Source organism: Scatophagus argus, chromosome 20, assembly GCF_020382885.2.
Source record: "Scatophagus argus isolate fScaArg1 chromosome 20, fScaArg1.pri, whole genome shotgun sequence".
Classification (NCBI taxonomy): domain Eukaryota; kingdom Metazoa; phylum Chordata; class Actinopteri; family Scatophagidae; genus Scatophagus; species Scatophagus argus.
In genome coordinates this window covers 14,720,185-14,739,580 of record NC_058512.1, presented here as the reverse complement: position 1 = coordinate 14,739,580, position 19,396 = coordinate 14,720,185, and the positions used below count along the sequence as shown (strand labels likewise).

The 19,396-nt window shown below is 42.2% G+C and overlaps 1 protein-coding gene across 5 annotated transcripts in view; it reads right to left on the bottom strand.

Annotated features, from left to right (window-relative positions):
- rxraa (retinoid X receptor, alpha a) overlaps window positions 1-19,396 on the bottom strand; it is a 182,489-nt gene that overhangs the window by 77,463 nt on the left and 85,630 nt on the right. The window contains exon 1 of one of the 5 annotated variants that reach the window (XM_046375624.1): window positions 18,655-18,983. The exons of the other annotated variants lie outside the window; for them this stretch is intronic. Coding sequence (XP_046231580.1) covers window positions 18,655-18,682 — 28 coding nt within the window. The 5' untranslated portion in view covers window positions 18,683-18,983. Of the gene's footprint in view, window positions 1-18,654; window positions 18,984-19,396 lie in introns of those variants that run through there. 5 annotated transcript variants of the gene reach the window in all.

The window sequence follows — 19,396 nt, the reverse complement described above, 5'->3', positions numbered from 1 at the left end:
AATACCTCAACGGGCTTAAAATAACAGTGTGATTCCGTTAATTTATTTTTAAATTAATTATTGACTAAAACCAAAAAGAAAAAACAGATTTTTTTTTTTTGTTTGTTCGAAGCAGCAAAAGAGACAAACAGAGCAACACTGCAGTGAAATACTGACTACTCTCGCAGAGCCAGACATAATTCTGTCACATTATGAAAACAACACGTCTGAAGACAACTAGCTGAAAGTGTGGTTGTGGTTGTGGCAAAATCCGCCACTAACAAAGCTCCGCCCACAGGCTTCCTTCCAATTCTATTGTAACTTCTGGTGTGAGTAACCAACCCCACCACCTCAACAAGTCACTGGATTGGTTGGTGTAGAAACGTGTAATCTTGGTTTGATTGCCCCCCCCCACCGACACACTTTTACGCCAAAACCAAACTCAATTACTTATGGGCACTCAGTACATCTGCATTTATAACTGTAAAGCAGAATTATTAAAAGTGCTCTTGGATTATTCTGAAAAGCAATGGCTCTGGCTCAGTTTCTCAGGTCCATAATTCCCTTGCAGTATTTTTTTTCTTTTTTTAAGTTACTTTATTAATCCCAAGCTGGGAAATTACTTCTCTACATTTAACTCATCACTGATTGAAACACACACACTCCCTTCTCTTTAAGCACTGTATAAAACATTACACAGCTCCAGGGTTAAGCTTAGATGACACCAAAGCAGGAGCTCCTGATAATTTATAATGGGAGAAACTAAAAGAGTGTGGTAAATGAGGTTAGAGGGGAAGAAAAGAAGGGGCCGGTTCAAAGACTGCTTGTGCACGTCAGAATGTTTCTTCAGGGCAAATACAGGAAAAAGGGCCTCACTGCAGCCCAGCAGCCAGAGCAGCTCCTTGGGCAAATGACTCTAATCAAATTCTAAAGCCACGGAGTTAAGAGACTCCTTTCACTTTGGAAAGGACACAAGGAAGCATTTAAACATCTACTATCCCTCTGCTGATCTTTACAGTAGCCGCTCACATGACGGATCTGTCCACACCAGCAGTCCTTGGCGCAGTACACACGGGCTCTTTCTCATCTGTGAAACATCACCAGAAGAAAGTTGGAGATAAAGCTTTGTTTTATGTGCGTCCTCTAATGGATCACGGGTGGAAGTTCGTACAGCATTTTGTAGGATTCACCCCAGATTGCACTGCTTCAATCTAGCATCAAAACTGCTATTTTAGCCTTCATTAATGTATGCAATTGGACACAGTTCTGGCTTTGGTTCATGGCCTCCATTTTCCTTGATTGTAGCTGACATTTTGCACTGATCAAAGAGAATCACCTCCAGCAACTGATGTTAAAATAAACCCTGGAATACAGTATGGAGATGAATATTCTGTGGGGGAAAATCTAGTGTATCAAAAGCAGTCCAGAGGTCCCTCCGAGGCACAAAGCGGGGTGTGGTACAGTGCAGCGACCTGTGCCCCATTCACTGCCTGCCTGAGTTCTGGTGGAAGGTCCCAGAGCACGCTTCCTGTTAGGCTGCTAAATTGACACCACACGCCCACACTCCCATCTCTACAGGAGCACAAAGACTCACATTAACCTCCTCCTGCCACCTCAGCCTAGAACATCTTGAATCCACGCGCTGAGGATGTAAACATGCACAAACACCCAAGGACACAACAGAAGGAAGGACTTGTACTGCCACCCACGTCCGCTGTTTTTCTCTTCGGAACAATTTGTTCTAAAACTCTGACCCAGATTTACCAATCAAGGTCGATGAATGCTTAAGTTAAGTTTTAACATTAACAGCATAAGGCCTTCTGCATCCACTGTCTCATTCAAGCCAGCATGCACCCAAATCCTGATCCACTCAACTACACAACTGTTTTTTAGGTTTTTCCTTTTATGGAAGAAATGCAGAGCTTTTTTTTTTCTTAACCCATACCTTCAAAATGTTCAATTTTAAGAAAATTGTGAAGCAATCAATTTATAGTGGAACATGGAGACGGCTGTTCAGCATCAATTATGAAAAAGTGTTCTACAAATGAAAAGTAACTTTCCTGAACTTTCAAGAAACATTTCTTTATGATCTTTGCGGAATTATATGCATTTAAAAAAATATATTAAAAGAAACTTATCATATGAAACAGTGAGGTTTAGCCTGTTAGGTAAAACATATTCATATGAAGTGGTGCATAATTTAAAACCTGAGACAAAAACATCTGGACCCACAGCTGCCCTGCATGGGTGTGCGCTCAAAATCAGACAATAAAAACAGTGAAATTCATAATACAGTCAAGTAAGAATTACACAAGACACACCACTTGAAGGACAGTTTTAAAATCAGGGATTAAGTGCACTCTTTGGCTAAAATGTCTCTAGTTGGAAGCATTAAATATGAATGGCAGATTTTAAAACAAGTAGTGTTGACTCCAGACTGTTGACGGTAAAGCTCCATTAGGAAGCGAACTCCAGCAGGGAAAAATATTGAAATAATCCTGCCCAGGATTTCAAATCCACAGTAAATTGGTTGTTAAGTGCACACCTACGATCTAGTATCGCTATATCACATTGAGACTGTCTGGACTGGGAAAGACTTGGACAGGAAAACGGTGCTTACAGAGCAAAGTCGAGTTTTGCAATAGAGAGTTTAAGCCAAAATAATAAATGGAGAAAACAAGGTTCTCTCACTGAATGAGCCCCCAAGTATCAACGTTTCAGCCGCCGTATTCATGACACTGCTAAGGACCACTGTATCTTCAGAATGAGCCGTTTTTCATTCTTACTCTTGACTCTTGAAAATAAACACAATTTTGACCTGGCATTTAAGGTCCAAGCAAGTCATTCCCGAAGGAAATTCAGCAAGGCAAGACATCACTTACACTATTTGTGTGAGATTGAAGGCAGGCAAGCCACATTTTGTCTTCAGTGTAAACATTTTTGAACCACACATTGTCTTTATTTAGCCAGAGTGAGAAGAAATCCACTTTAGACTGTAAACATGTTGTTTCAAAAAATAAGCTAGTTGATGACAGTGATTTTTCCCAAACCTAATATTCTGAGTTAGTTTTAGAAAAGCTGACAAAGCCTTGAGAAGGTCCAGAAGAGCTCTGGCAAAGGATCTCAACTTGCTCTTTAGCTCTTTTTGCATGTTAAGTAAAAATTATGAAATATGGCAAGGGGCCGGGCTTTCCTGAGCCTTTAAAGACAGCATTAAAAAATTGCTCCTGCAAAAAGTTCATGAGAAAAGACTTTCATTAAATTTAATGAGTCTTACCAAGAATTATCACTCTTGTATAATAATTTTTTTGCCCTCTGAATCCTGTTCAAGGTGCAAAAATACTTCTCTAATGTAATCGTCCATGGGATCTGAATGTAATACCTTGCATACAGCACCATGCTATTCAGGTTGTGTGTTCTGTGCTTCAGAACTGGTGGCACAGTTCATTATTCTGGATTAAGAGGAGAGGAAAAAAAGAAGTGACATTTTCTCTGTAATTTGTTCTGAAATAGCAACTGCACAGTGAACAAAATCAAAGGGTTCTTTTCCACAAAGCCTTGACATGGGAAGCTTGAACACTCAGTCTACATTAATAATTTGTATTTGCAGAAAGATAATAGCCTGTAATAGCCTATAAACCACTTGTTATGATGGCAAAGAAAATAGCTTGTACGGATACAAATATAAAACGTGTAAAAACCACCAAGATTTTATGAGTGTACACCGCTAACAGGGAGAGTGAAGCAGTTGAGGCTGAGGCTTGTTTTGGGTTACAGTATTGCTCCAAAAGCTCAGTGATCTGTTGTGCTCTTCAGGAATGGATACATGCCATGCATTCCAAGAGGCGACCAAATCGTTACACTCTAGTCTGTGCCAAGCAGGGCGCAGCTGCTATCTAGCTATTTAACTAACTATTTTACCATGTACTTTACCATCATCCCTCTTCTCGAATCCAAAGGCGATATTTTGAAAAGAATTTTACATATTTTACACCCCCATGGCTTTTCTAATCTTACTGCACGGTATATCAAAGTCAGTTGTGAAACCTAAGTGCACAGGGGTGAGAAAGTACCCTAAAATACCCTTTTCAGATTAGAACACTTTTGGCAGTTATGACTATGCAACTGGGGTCTCTGGATAACACAGTTAGAGAATAGGATGAGAATGGGATGCACTAGGTCTGTCTGACCTACTGTTTCTGATGAGACCAAACAATGTAAGTAAAAGGGGCAATAAGAAGTGTAAATAAGAAATGTGAAACACTTTGTGAATTTCTGACCCTCATGTCAAAAAAAAAAAAAAAAAAAATCAACAGTATCCATCTTTTACTGCATAAAAATAATTAAAAACAGGTCAGGGCCACTGTAAGGCACACAAACAAAATCAACCAAAGAGGAAAATCTCTATGAGGTTCTTCGCAATGCTCCTTAATGAAAATAAGAATAAAAGGTGTGGTGCAAAAGTAAAACCTGACTTTCTGAGTATTTATCAGTTGATGTTTCAGTTGGGCAGAAATGATGTTTTGTGGGGAAAAAAATCTCAAGGAAGGATGTCAAGGATGACAAAACGACTCATGACTCACTTTAGTAATAACCCTGCAGTCATTCTGTAAGTGTCACTGCCTTCATTTGACAGACACACTCATTTATAAAACTGGCTAGTATTCACAACATAATCAAGGACAGTTATGACAGATATGAACATATCAAGAAAAGACAGACAAATCCTTGGATCAGTCATAAAAAAGCAAACAGAAATAAAGACATCAGACAGCATCGGGGCAAACAAAAGAGGGAAGAGTGGAGAGAGAAAAGAGAGGGAGAAACAGGAGTGAAAGAGGAAAAGGGGAAGAACAGAGCAATGCTTAGAGAATGAGGGAGAAAAAGAGAGTGAGAACAAGAATGAAAGAAACAGAAGAGAGAAAGGCAGAGGGAGGCGGACAAAACTAGGTCAAGTCACATGACTGGGATCGACTGCAGGCAGGATTAAATATCCTACAGCATGTGGTCATTTACACAACAAATGTAGTTTTCATTTTATAAATTATTTCTCTTCCATGGGGGATGAGGCTCAGCGCAGCGAGTGTGGATGCTGCACTGTATTCTGGTTGGTAGCGAGGCTTTTCCTTGAACACAAAAACAGAGCATTAAAAACTCGAGCGAGCCGTTCCCTCAGTGACAGGAAACAAAGCGAGAGCCTTAGATAGCATTAAAATGATCATAACAGGAGGGAACATGGTTCCAGTATGTGATAGCTCTTTTGTGACAGGGTAATGGCTCTATCAAGCACTGTCCATTATCCAGAGGAAAAGCAAAAGACAGTGAAAATGTTAGAGAACAAAGATGTCACATTTCATGATTTCTTACAACCTGACAGCAAAAGTGTGCTTAAGTGTAATATCTCAAAAGTAGGGCTGCATGTCTTGAGATGCACATAAAACAAACTGTCTAATGTATGCAAAATACAATTCATAAATTAATGTAAAATGCAATGAGCTTCAGACAGTGCAGCAGTTTGTCTTCAGATTTGCTAAATGGCTTTCAAAACCTCAAAGCGCTTTGTAGTTAAAGCTAAACTTCATCTGACATGATATTGCCACTCGGGACAGAAGGTCACAAGTCGCACCAGCAGTCTGGTGCACTTTGGATGACATTAGACAATAAATAGGTTGGCTGCCTTGCAATTGCACATTACAGTGGATCAAGAAGCACATGCACAAAGGTCACTGCATTTCTCAAATCTGCATCAGTGTACTCTCCATCGACACAGATGCAATTCTTGTCTTGTGTTTTTAAGCTATAGGAGTTGATGGCATAAATTTATATTTTACTATAAAGGCTTTTAATGGTAATAACTGGCTGGTCCAATGCTGATATCTTTTCTTTCTGAAAGATCAAAATTAGTTTGTACAAGAAGGTTTTCTTAAGCAGGTAATCCTGCTATACAAAGGCCAAATGATTTCTTTCCCCTTGCCAGTAGAAAGGTTTGTCTTTTTTACTTTATTTTATTATTTATTTATTTGACTGCTTTATATTCTCTTTATGTCTCTCTTTTAAACTCAACACTGACTAAATGTTGTTTTGAGTGCTGTTCGGCCAGAGACCATTAAAGTATTTACACAGCAAGAACATCCAGAACATAGCATCGCACCAGAAAAGCAGTGAAAATTAGCTTGTCCCTCCAGGTGTCGGGTTTCCATCACTGATGATCAGGGCCAGAGCTGATAAATACCTGTGACTACTGCAGAGTCATCTGATCTCGGAATGAATGCCGACTGTAGCCTTTCCCACTTCAGGCAAAAGTGACAAATTGTGACTTAAGGATTGTCTGAGTGGAACAGGCTATCAAATGAATGACTGAGATGCACATACATTACAAAGGCTGGATGACATATCATGAGATCCTGAAAAAAAAAAAGTCACTTCCCTGTCACCCAGCCTGCTCTACTGAAAAAGGAATCTATAGCTGCCAATCAAGCACAGGACTACAGGCTAAGCCGGTTATAAGCTCAGTCAATCCTCTGGAGGCCAGCCTCAGGAACAGCAATCATTCATTCACATCTGTGGTCAGCTGAGACCAGCAGACACACACAGAAAATACACGTGTCTGTGTGTGTATGTGCATTGGATTGAAATCTGTCGCTGGCTACACATAATTTCACTAAGTGAACCCGATTGAGCCAATCAATGTGATGTAATGACACTGACGACCCAGACCAACACGTGGCTCTTCTCTCCAGTCAGTTTGACCCCCAGGCTTTCAGGGTCACGGGGCCCATCACAGTGCATTTAGATAAAGAAAGCAGCTGCTGAAATGAAGATCAGAACTACAGAGCTGTGCAACACTGAAGAAGTATTTTAGGGAATTTTCTTAATGGCTGATGCTGCTTATGTTTACACAGGTCTGCATGTTGCTGTGTGCACAGCCTGAATTTAAGATTTATGACCTTTTTCTTGCCTCGAATGTAAACAGTAACTAGACGTGGTATTTTTGAAAGGCATTTATGAGGTTGAATATGAAACTCCTTGGTTAACCTAAACAGGCTTATTTGAGCTTTTACTGTGCAGACCACGAATGAAAGCGCAAGACTTCAGGTGCATAAAAATCAAATAACTACAGCAATAACAATCAGGTGTGTTTTGAGACCGCAGCGAGGTCCAGGTCAAGAGGTGAAGCATTTTCTGAGGGCTTGTAGCATACTGAAATGTCATCAATGACATCACTGCACATCTACCTGCAGATGCCGCAAGATGCGATGAGCCAGTGAAGCATAAGCCTGCTCCCAAAAATCTGCCTCCAGGGTAAAAACTCTTATCTCATATAACAAATACTGACCAAGAGAGACAGACCGTCAGATCAGCTTAGAGCTGAACAATGGCGCACCCTCTCAAATTGTAGGGTCCTAAACGGCAAAGTTAATTTGGATCAAGGGACAGGCAAGTGGACAATCCAGAGCAAGGTCATGTCTGCATTCACAATAGCCTAAAGGCACAGGGAAAATGCGTCCCATCGCAGCCCAGGATAGTTTAGGTTCAGGCCGTCAGCATCTCCGATTAACATGCAAAGAGGATGCTGTCATGGTGCCCGTTATGTTGATATGTACAGGCTTAAAGCAATTATTCAACTGGTTGACAAACAACTAATTATCAACAATTTCAATCGTCAAATAAAATCATCAAATCATTTGCATCATTTATCAAGAAAAAATAACATTCACACAATAACTTAAAATAAAAGATAAAAGAGCATATATTGTTGAGAAAATGAAAATGTGGAGAAAACACAAGTTCTAGAGGCACACCAAAAGTTGTACAACAAAAGATAATGATTAAACTGCAGTAAATTTCAGAAGTCAATAGAACTTTTCTATTATTCTCTTTTTTTTTTAACTGATTTTGATTTGGTTTTATCTGTGCCTGAATAAAAACAAATAATGACCAATTTTCACGTGCCATACAGAGTCAACTGACCTCATACAGATGACCAGACTCTGCATATAGAAAATCTAACACCATATGCACATACAGCAGACTGCATCATCAGCATCAGCATTCCTAGAAAGGAGTGCAACTTGTCAGTTCAGTCATGCAGAAAGATGTAGGCCAACTGCAGAGCAACACGAGGAAAAAGGAAAAATCAGCTCTGTGTATTTACAGAAAGAGAAACGACGGACCAGCTCGAACGAAATGTTTGCCTTCTCTGTCAGATAACCATGTCATGAAGGAAAACAGACTGGAAACTTGTGAATGTTGGGCATTTTGTGATTTTCCTTGAACAAAACTGTCTTCCTTGGATCTCTCTCTATCCTTCACTGATTCACTCCTTCACTGTCATCTAAGTATGTCTCCCACCTCCCATCTCTCTCTACTCGTCCTCCTTTCTTTCTCTCACACCTCTCAATTTCTCCCTCTGATCAGTGCCCTACTCCTGCCTGTGCGTACTGTAGCTCTCGGGAGGGGGGGTATCAGTGAGCCCATCAGAGGGAGGCCGTGGTACATCTCTTTTGATCAGCGCAGTCGCCACATTAGCATGTACCTCAGCGCTCTCCTGCTTTCCCCTCCACTCTGAGTAAGCTACCTGCCTGTCAGCACCGCCGACCCACGAGGCGCCTCGCCCAGGTAAGACAGAAGGCGCACGGAGCTCGTCTGAATCCTAATCGCTAATGAACACAGGCTTGCTCCACTACTGATGAGAGGAGAGAGAACCACGCATGTGATCTCACAGCAGAGACGGACAAAAAGCCTCAGCGTGCATCTCTTATGTGCTGTAAGGCCCCGTAGCTGAACGCAACACCGTGCACTCTGTGAAAGTTGAGCAATACAAATCGACTGAAGGTGTTGATTCAATACTGAGGCTTTCTTGTCCCTCCTGGGACTTCGTACCTCAAAGGGAGGCTCATGAACACACTTTGTGTAGGTCTTTTCAGTGCCAGCAAACTAATACATGAAAAAGCAAAATTTGTTTTTGTAATAACACAAAGGCAGCCTGTTTGTTTATAATCATAAAATGTAGTTGGTCTTTCATGCTATACCACAAAGGTCTGTGTTGGTTCTTGTGAAAACAAAACAAAGAGATTATTTTTCATGCTTTGATTTAAAATTTACTGTCTCTAAGTAATAAAACTCTTTTTTTTTCCTTTTCTTTTTTTGCTGTATTTTTTATGAGGAGTTGTGTTTGGTCTTGGACTGGCCTAGGTCTGGGTCCACAGCCGGGTGCCCCCTCATTTCTGTGCCGCTTAATTAGCCCAGCCCTGCACAAAGGGGGGTTGGTCACATGGGCCCAATTTGGCCCGCTATAAAGTCTGCAAGGGCTCAACATGCATTACTACGGGAGTATTTACGTGCCTGCCGCACCAGGGTAAGAGACTTTGAAGATGCAGAAAATAGGACGTAGAAGAAGAAGTGAAAAGACAGAGAAAAGTAACTGAAAAGAAAGGAGGGGACCCTTAAATTCCAGGGCATTTTTCCAGATGTTGCACAAATATTCTGCTGAGGCAATCCAGATGTGCTCACTCTTTATTCTCTCCTTCGGCTCGCTGTTCCAAGGACTTCTCTTTATTCCCTTTCTTCTCTTTTACCCTTTCTTTCTCTTTCTACAACCCCTCTACCCCTCCCTCCTTTGAGCAGCCCACATCAGTGGTCTCTGATAGTGCCTTTTAAGTGAGGGCTTTAATAGCCCCCAGGGCACCTTAGCATCCACTAGGATCCTGTAATAAACATCCACTCTCATTCTCCACAGCACGTGTGCGTGAGAGAGAGAAAGAGAGTGTGTGTGTGTGTGTGTGTGTGTGTGTGTGTGTGTGTCATAGAGAGGGAGATTAGGTGCCTTGTTTTATCGCTCTTTGGATCAATTAACAATTAACTCTGTTACTAACAATAGCTGTACTGATGTGACAGGAGAAAGAAAAAAGTCATGAGCTGAACAAGGCAAGACCTAAATAAAAACAACACGCTTCCTGCTTCCTTTTGCGAGCTTCCGCACCAATCTCTATTTGTTTCCCCATCACTTCTTCCTTCTCCTCACCTCCATTCAAATGGCATCATGTCTGCTGAGGCTGCTCCTCTCCCACAGAGCGTGACCCAGCCACAACCCCTGACCCTCATTCTCCCAGACAGCGCACCGATTCTCAGCTGCTCAACTCTGCAGCACTGCTCCACATACACCACTTCATGAATCAGTGTGTCTGGGACTCTTCCCTCACCAACCCCACCACAAGTTCAGAGCATACATGTCGCTGCATCTGCTAATCACGCACAGGGCACATTGAAAGCATATGTCTGCAGGTTTCTAAACACTGACACATATGCATGCCCAAGCATTCATACATGCGTACGTACCTCTTTGGATGCTTAAATACCTGCAAATGTGCCAACTTGTGTGGAAACTATAAATCACTCAGTTGATTGAGAGAAAAACTGTTGAAGTCATTTATCATGCGAAAACAAACACAGTTTGGTTATAGCTTCTCAAATGTGGGAATATGCTGAAACTGAATATGACGCAAAACATATTGACAAAACTAACTGCTGGTGCGGGCCTACACACACACACACACACACACACACACACACACACACACACACACACACACACACACACAAAAATATAAATCTACACAGCTGCACACAGTTCTGCCAATAACAGCCCTGTTCCGCCAAACAAGTCAGCACTCAGATCTGTCCTGTTTAATCTGCAGCCTTCTCCTGTTTCCCATTCTGCACTGAAACAGAAGAAAGCATCCTAAATGTGACACTTGAACTTGTCAGAGCCGTTTGTGCAGGCAACTGTCAGCTCTTTGGTATGTAGAACGCTGATGACAAAGACACGGCCAGCGCCTGTCTGTCTGTCAAGTAAACCTGGTTGCTCAACTGCTTTCTCCTCTTAAGCACAAACCACAGATTTATATAGAAGGTAAGGCTACATCTATACTGAATTCTACAATATTTACGTTCAAGAGCAAACATTGTCATGGAACAGAGATACAAAGCCATGTACGTAATCCATTTACATGACTCTGAGAACGTTTTCCTTGGTGGCACAATGCGAGGGTGTTCTCAGTCTATTAAGCAGGTTAACAAATTCTATAGCCAATATGAAAGAGCATTCAACTCAGTCACCACTTAATTCTCTTTCCGCATTCATTCGGCCTTCTTACTGTCAGTGACTAAGCAGTGGTGCTTAGTTAAAAAAAGATACCCTGCTCTCTGCTATTACCACGGTCAAGATAGGTTTATATTGGAGCAATTTATTGTGTTTCATCATTATCCAATATTACATGGCCCCACTGTTTATTTATTTATCTGTTTATTTTAATCACATGGTTCATGGTTTAATTTTACGGCAAACCCTGTCTGCAAAGCAAATTTCCCTTTTGGGCCAATAAAATGTTGCACTCGAATAGGCTGATTTGTTTTGACCAGAACGAGGGAGGGAACAGCCACATAACTAAACATCACTCAGTTAAAAACAGCAGTTGAAATGTAACTTTTCATTTTAGCTGTAAACAGGGTTCTGCATGGTGGAATGATCTACATGTTCAACTATCAACATCATGATGCAAAAGGATCTGTGTTGCCACTGTTGTTTTTCCAGATAGACAGCCCCTCCTTCTTTATCCTTAACACACTTCCACCTTCCTGCTGCTGAGAACATTCCTGAAACCAGACGGCTGCAGCAAGGTATCTAACCATAGGTGACAAAGCCCTTCAGACTTCTGTGAAGACTGTATTTGTGTGCATGCCTGTGTGTGTGTCTGTGTGTGTATGTGTGCACGCGCGCACGTGCGTACAGGTGTGTATGTGTTGAGGCCTCGGGACCACAGTCCAGGCGGATGTATGAACATGTTAGACCTGCAGGCGTCAACAAAGAGTTAATCACTCTTTCTTTACAGCAGGGAGAGGGAAAAAAAAACCCACACAGGAACCCTGTTATCTCACATATCATCGCTCTTTCACATGCACGGTAATTTGTGAAAATAATGTGAATGTTACAACTCATGACGCACATACATATTCATGCTTCCTATCCGTTTCAGAGATGATGTGTGTCAATACTATTGTGTCTGCTAATGTCCCTCGGTATGCTCCATCTCATCAGTAATCCAGGCGGTTTGGTAGCTCCTGTAATGGATCTGTTTATCATAATTGCAGTCACAGCCTCTAATCATACAGTCCGGTTTAAAGGGCCACTTTCCCAAAGTCGGACCCGAATCCTATCGAATGAAAGTCAAAGAAAACTTTCTAATGCACTGCGTCTCAAAAACTTCCTCTTATAGGATCTGAAAACACTAGCTGACATCTGGTTGAACAACAGGTCCAACTGTCCTCAGTCACTGGGGCTGACTTTGAGACAGGAAAAACTGAACGATATGCCAAGATTTACTTTCATATAAAGCATAATATCTAATCTAATTAGATATTCAGGGACACTGAACAATAGAATAGAAACTAATGAAAACATGATCAGCTGGTGTCTGTGAAAAAGGGGGGCTTCAAAGCTGTGCAAAGTGTACTGAACACAACAGTCACTATAGAAACAACAACACGATGAAAAAGGTGGCTGTTGTATTAGTCTTACCAGCAATGTGAAAATTTTCTGCAGGTACAGTCACTTTAAACTGAGGCTAGCGTAAATACGTGGGTAATTAATTCTCACAAAAAGTAGCCATTATTCCATGCCCCATTAGCAGTGGCATGTTGCTGTGCAGCCTCATACTGCAGAGGTGAGGAGCACTACTAATAAGTCTTAAAGGCGCTTTGATTGGTCCTTAAAGGAAACGCTGACAAATTTTTAGAGCAATGCCATTTTCTTCAAATGTTTTCCCTAAATTTAAGATTAGTGGAGCTTAGGAGTTTCTTAAGCAGGGGAGAAAACAGCTTCAGAAGGTACAGCTACAGAATTGATATTCGTAGCTGATAGTGATATCCGGCACAGCTGCAATTCCACTACTCATTCAATGAATCAACACCATAATCTTGTGAATACTATTTTGGTGGCCTCAGACTTATTTTTCAGTATGCACATATTGCCTTGCATCTGCATGTTAAGATGGAGCTTTTGAAAATGCACAAAGATACTGTGAACTTACTAATATTTAATCATATCATATCTGTAGGTAGCCTTGAAAGTGGTTAGTGTAAAAACATAACCTTCAAGAACTAAAACACTGGCTATTACAAAGTTCTTTGTGCCCACAGGATGCTGTGCCTTATTCTGTCTAAATCTAGTCTGAATTATTGCTATTCCCAACTAAGTTAATTTTCAAGCTTTGAAACTCTTTCTACGTGTTCCAAGAAAGGCTGGGTCTTTCCCTTTGACAAAATAATTAAATTTAAACAAATTTGGCAGCAAGAGCTGGGCTCAGAACTCATTTCCCTTCCTCTTCTACCTGACTGGGTGAAGGAAAATTGTGTGAGTGTGTGTGTGTGTGTGTGTGTGTGTAGGGGGGGGGTCCTAATCTTAAAAAAGTGTTCTTATCATATTGGTATTAAAAAAAATGATAGCTAATATGCTAAAATATGAATACTGCAGCTACATGATCACAGTCAAGATGTGCGTTTTTTGACATGCAAGTGTAAATGTACGACCTTCACCTTTTCCTCTCCAAAACGCTGCACTCTGCTCACACCCAAACACCCACCCACTCACCCACAGTCACACATGCACACACAGAACATAACCGAGGTGTTTTGCATGCTGTGGGATTTCCGTGGCCCTGTGCCCAGCAGTGCATGGAAGCCCCACCCCTTTGGCATCTGGCAAGGTGACAGACAAACATAACGGTGGCGGCGGCTGTTTGCTGGTAGTGGTGAGGAGGGAGGGAGGGAGGGAGGCATGAGGAGCACTGGAACACCTCCTCTCGCTCCCTGTGCCCTCAAAAAGAAACTGTAATGGAGCAGCGAGACACAGTCTTAATTACCTTGCTCTGTTTCTGCTGTGGCAGCGAGTGTTTACATGTACATACACACTGACACACGCTGGGTGTTTTGAGTATGTGTGTGAAAAAGCATGGATAGAGCTGTGTATACACCTGAATATACAGTTTTAGAAAAACAGGCTCACAGTTGGAAGTCCACAATCTTTTTCCCTTTCTTTAGTCGGAGGACAGCAGAAACATCAAACACACCACTCCAGCTTTTGATCATGTTACACACTGATGATATCGCAACCAGTGTAACAGATACATATTATTACAATGTGTAAAGCAATGAGCCGCTGTGGTTTAATTTTACTTCTGTGACCTATTGTCTGAAAATAAAATTCCATTCACTCGCGCTGCATTGTTCTACACGGCTAATTTAAGCGAAATAAATCTACATCATTTTCTTTCTTTTTTTTTTTTTTATCTTTGGCTCTCATTGGGGCCAATTATAATTAGTGTGGAAAAAATGTAGGCATAAGGAAATATAATGACATGAAGGAGCATAGCATATCTAGGATTCACTCGATTCATCATCCCTCCCTAGCGAATACCCATCAAAGCCTGCGTCCTCATAACTTAATTACAAAACACATCATAATCGCCAAACAGGCGGGATATTTCCTTGCATTGCAGCAATCACAGAAGACGAGTCAACACTTCTTTTTATTATAGAAAAGATGCAAACTTGAGGACTGACTTGGAGTGGAGAGGGTCTTTTGCCTTTATGGGCTACGGCTTCTGCTACTGTGTTCCTCCTTTCTAGTTCTTTCTTACTCAAGCAGTTTCTTTCCATCTCAGCGTCGTCCGTCTTTGTCGGCCCCTCTCTCCAGAACACAGAGAAGGGGGGGTTCTGGCTAGAGCAGTGCAAACTGACCTTCCTCTCAATGCGAATTATGAGTGTGATCTGGTCAATTCCCCACAGAGACTACGTTTCCACTTCAAAAGAGTGGCTGTACGCACCCTGAATACTGCCAGCCTGCAGAGGAGCCATTCAGACACTCGGAGGACCTGCAATAAACCCCGACACTAATGGTGCTTGGACGATTCCAACACTGAGCATCACCAGTGCTACTCACCACAAATCACAAATTGTGCAATCACAGGCAGGAAAGATTGACAGAGGATAGAAGAAAGGAAAGAAACAAACAGAAACAAAAAGACAAACAGAAAGAAAAATGAAAGACTTACAAGCTACTGTCTTTAAACACTTTTTAACGACAGACTGAACGCCAAAGGCAAATTCCTGAGATGATCGAGCGTTTGAGGAGCAAAGGTCAAGGTTTGAGGCGCAAAGCTCAGCGCTGCCTTTATCAATAAAGACCTCCTGCGAGCGAGGAGCTCCTTCCACAAATAATTAACAAGCCTGTGCGTCATTCCGTGATTTGTGCATCAAAAAGCCTTCCAGTAGTTTCTGATTCATACTATGTTTAGAGCATAAACAAGTGTGGGCTGCAGAGAGGATGGCAGTAATGTGCACTGTTTTATCCAGAGCCAATTCTTAATGCTTTATACTGATCAACAGAGGTATTCCACAAAGAAAACAATAGTCTACACTTCATTGCGGGTTGCTATAATTAAAAAAAGCACACTCTTGCTGTGTTCATAACTGCAATGTAAGTCTCTTCTTAAAACGTGAACTGGACGCAGTTCAGCAGCAGTGAGGGGTGGGAAAGTGGAGGGTGGGCACATACAAGGCAGGCAAATTTTCTTTGATTTGCTTGAGTTAAAGGCCTCGTGGGTGAGATTGAGGGAGAAAAAAGAAAAAGGAGAGGAGAGGGGAGAGAGAGCTGTCACTTTAAGCCATTAAGTCTCGCTATAAAACTCCTCCAATAAAAATGACAGCTGCAGCCCCTTTTCTCAAAAGGGGAGCAAAAGCATCACATCAGGAACACAAAACTGGACGGCCGTAAAAGACAAACTTGGCCAAATGCTTTTGGCTGTGCAATTCCACTAGCCCACTCCCACCACACACACACACACACACACCTCCCAGCAGACACAAACTCTCTCCCTGCATTACCTTTGTTCCCAAGTCATTGCCAGAAAAGGAATGTCAGTCTCTCCCACATACACACACCAACATGAATCTCGCTTTCTCATCAAAGACCATGAACTTCATTGATTTTGGAAGTGAGTGTCTGTATGTGTGTGTGCTGGGGTTACCTTATATCGCTCAGGTAAAAAAAAAAAAGCAAAGCTTAGTTCCACCAGATTAAGGAAAAACCACATGTGCTTTTTCAATGAGTGTTAAATTATCTATCTATCAAAAGAGGGAGTTTTGCTTTAAAGAGTTAGGGTGGACAACATAATCTATCCCCTGACCCCCAATATGGATAAGGAAAAACTCTCAATAAAACCAGACATGTGAAGCATTCAAGAGGTGAAACTACATTAAGGTGAACTACTCAGGTGCTGACATACTTGCCAGGAAACAATCAACCAAACAGAAAATCAATACCTACAGATCACCTGACTTACAAGGGAAAAAAAGCTTTCCATCTCAGCACTTTTGAAAAACTCTTTTCTTTCAAAGCCATGTTGTTTAATTCACTGACACATCGTCATGACCAGCCTTGTACTGCTCTGACGAAAACACACATTCTCCTTTCAATGTCATCCCTTCGGTCTTCGCGGCTTAATGTCACATTTGAGGGGTTGACAGTGGGATCACAGAGCACATCAGCATGCAGTACTGAGAAAAGTGTGCCAAGGGCGGGTTGGGGGGGGGGGGTGTCGTCATCTCAGTCAGCAACCAATCTATAATTGTGAAATGTGCCAGCTGTCATTTCAAACAGTTGCATGTCAGAATTTCTAACGCGCCATGACAGATAATTGCCCTGAGTAAGTGGCTAATCGATACGTTCAAGGATTCCATAGACAGCGGCGTCCTTGAAGTGACCAATTAACAATCAGCGCTCAAGTGGACCTTTGATAAAGTTGAAATAGAAATGGCGATTTCAGGACAGACAAATCGGGACTACAGGCGATGAAAAAGATGCTGATACAGCATGAGGAAAAGATAAGATCCAACGCTGCAGAGGGAAAGTGCTCCTCCTCGTTTAAACAACTGAGCGTTGAGCCTTACGCCAACCAGAGAGGCTGCCTGAATACGCTGTCAAGTGTCTGAATGGGCTACTCTGGTGTACATTTAGGCAGCCTGAAATTCGAACCTCTTTCAGCATGGACACACAATACAGTGCACCTGTAATAACAGGCTGTCAGAGTGTGTGTGTGCGTGTGCATAACACTGGTGATTTAATGTATTTTTTGGGAACCCACATAAAGGGCAGTGGCGACATTGTCAGCGAGCAAGGCCTGTAACAGAAGAAAGCCGCCCGGCAACTCAGAAGTCCTCCTGAATCTCCCCGGTGCATCCAGGCCGCTGATGATACGTGTCGAGGTGAAACATGACCCCCTCATGAAAGAGCAGCAGACACAATAAGGGGGCTCGCCTACAGCTCCAAGCTGGATCTCTGCTACAGGGGACAAGGGTCTGCTCTGTTCACTTTGACAAACTTACAGTAGCGTTCAGCATTAATCATTTACAGTGCGCTTGTGTGTGTGCGTGTGTGTGTGTGTGTGTCACTGCGTGTGTTTTTAAACCAAGTATTAAAAGGAATCTATATTAGACGTTCAAAACGGAGTGATTCATAAAGAAAATTGTTGCTGAACATTTCCTGGAAATTCAAACCCACGAAAAACGAAATGTGAATGTTGCCACTCTCCCTCCATATAACTGTATAACTTTAACTGTCCTCTATAGCCTTACGATCCTGTTCAAAAGTCAGAAATGTACAGAGATACAAGGGCAGTCATCCCACACTTGTTTCACCTGTTTGGAGCTGACATGTGGCTGGCAGGAATCACTAACTTGTGCACTAATTGTGACTGTGTGTGACTTTAATAAGTCAAGTAAGTTTTCTAAGCACGGCACCAAGTTTAAAATCCCGATTTGTACGCTGCTTTGGTTCCTGTGCAAAACCACACATTCAAAGTCAAGCGGAAGCAGATTAAGCCGCAAGTTAAACCAAGTCACGTGAAAAATAACATAAAGGTTTTTTTAAAAAAAATAAAGAAATAAAGAAATCAAAGAGTTACCAGAGAACAGACACAAGTGACGCAAGGCACACGGGCTAGCTATCTTAAGACAGACAACACTATAAAAGAGTCATAAAGAAACTGCTTATCCGAGATAAAAGTGTTTCTGCAGTATGTTTCTGTTTGTTCAGTCCTCCTCGTTCCAGCGCGTGGCGAACGTCGAAGTACAAAGTCTCGCTTCTTTTCACTTTTCTTCAAGCTAAATGAAAGTAAAGTTTTAAGCTAAGTTAACACGCACAGCGTTACATTTAACTGCAGCGCAAGCGACGTACGCGCAAAGCTTATCCCAAAGCGAGGTGTCACTCCGAAGCTACCGAGGCGAAATGCCATCAGCAACATTAGGTACACAAGCACACAGAGAGGATGTGCGGTTTTACTGCTGCAGAAACGATCAGTTCGTGGTGGTAGAATCGCAGTTGAGGGAGTCCGCTGACTGAACAGCTCTGAACACGTTGGTGCGTTTGGCAACTTGCACGCGCTGTCAAAAAAGAAAAAGGAGCAAAAACACACACACACACACACACACACACACACGCAGCGCGAGGGCACGTTTTTTTTTTCCCACACTAATCTGCAGATAAAAGTCCTATCAAAACTTCCACATTTATTACAGAGCAGGGCTTTTTTTTTTGTCGTGACAGAAACAAAAACTTACCCAATGACAAGAATGGTTTGGTTTCCATGTCTGTCTGGTAGGTTAGCTCATGCCAGCTGACACGACCGCGTTTGGGAGTTTTTCACGGGCTCGAAGCAGAGCAGACCAGGTCGCTGCTGCTGCTGCCGCCGCCGCCGCCGCTGCTGCTGCTGCTGTCCTCTTCAAGTATAGACTCGGGTCGAAGCGGTTAAAAGTGACAGGTCGACGTCTCGATAGTCTCGACAGATAACCTAATGTTTCTGGCTCTGTTTGCTCACTCAGCTGCTGCGCTCTCTCTCCTCTCTCTCCTCTCTCTCCCTCTCGTGCTCGGTGTACAACAACTCCAACTACTGGATCTGCACTGCAAAAGGGACCTGAGCAGGGGGTACTCCCACCAACGAGCACCGAGCTGCAGCGACGCCACACATGCAAACAGAAGACTTATCGTGAACTTTGAAATTAACCGCACATAAGGAAAGAAAAACAGGCACGGTGCATTTCATCCCGTATATGAACAGTCTACACATTTTTTTTTTTTTTAAATCACGTGGAGCCCCTGTCAGCTGAGTTGCAGCTACTTATTCTTTTCACTGCTTATCTGCTGTTATTTTAACCTGGTCACATCTGTTGAACCAGGGCTGTTGGCTCAGCAGATAGATGTTTCAACTGCATCTACAATTAACCTGTCTCCCTCTGCAGAAGCTGCTGTAACATAAATAAATAAAGTAAAAGCGCATTGTTTGATAGCATTTGATTCAGTCTG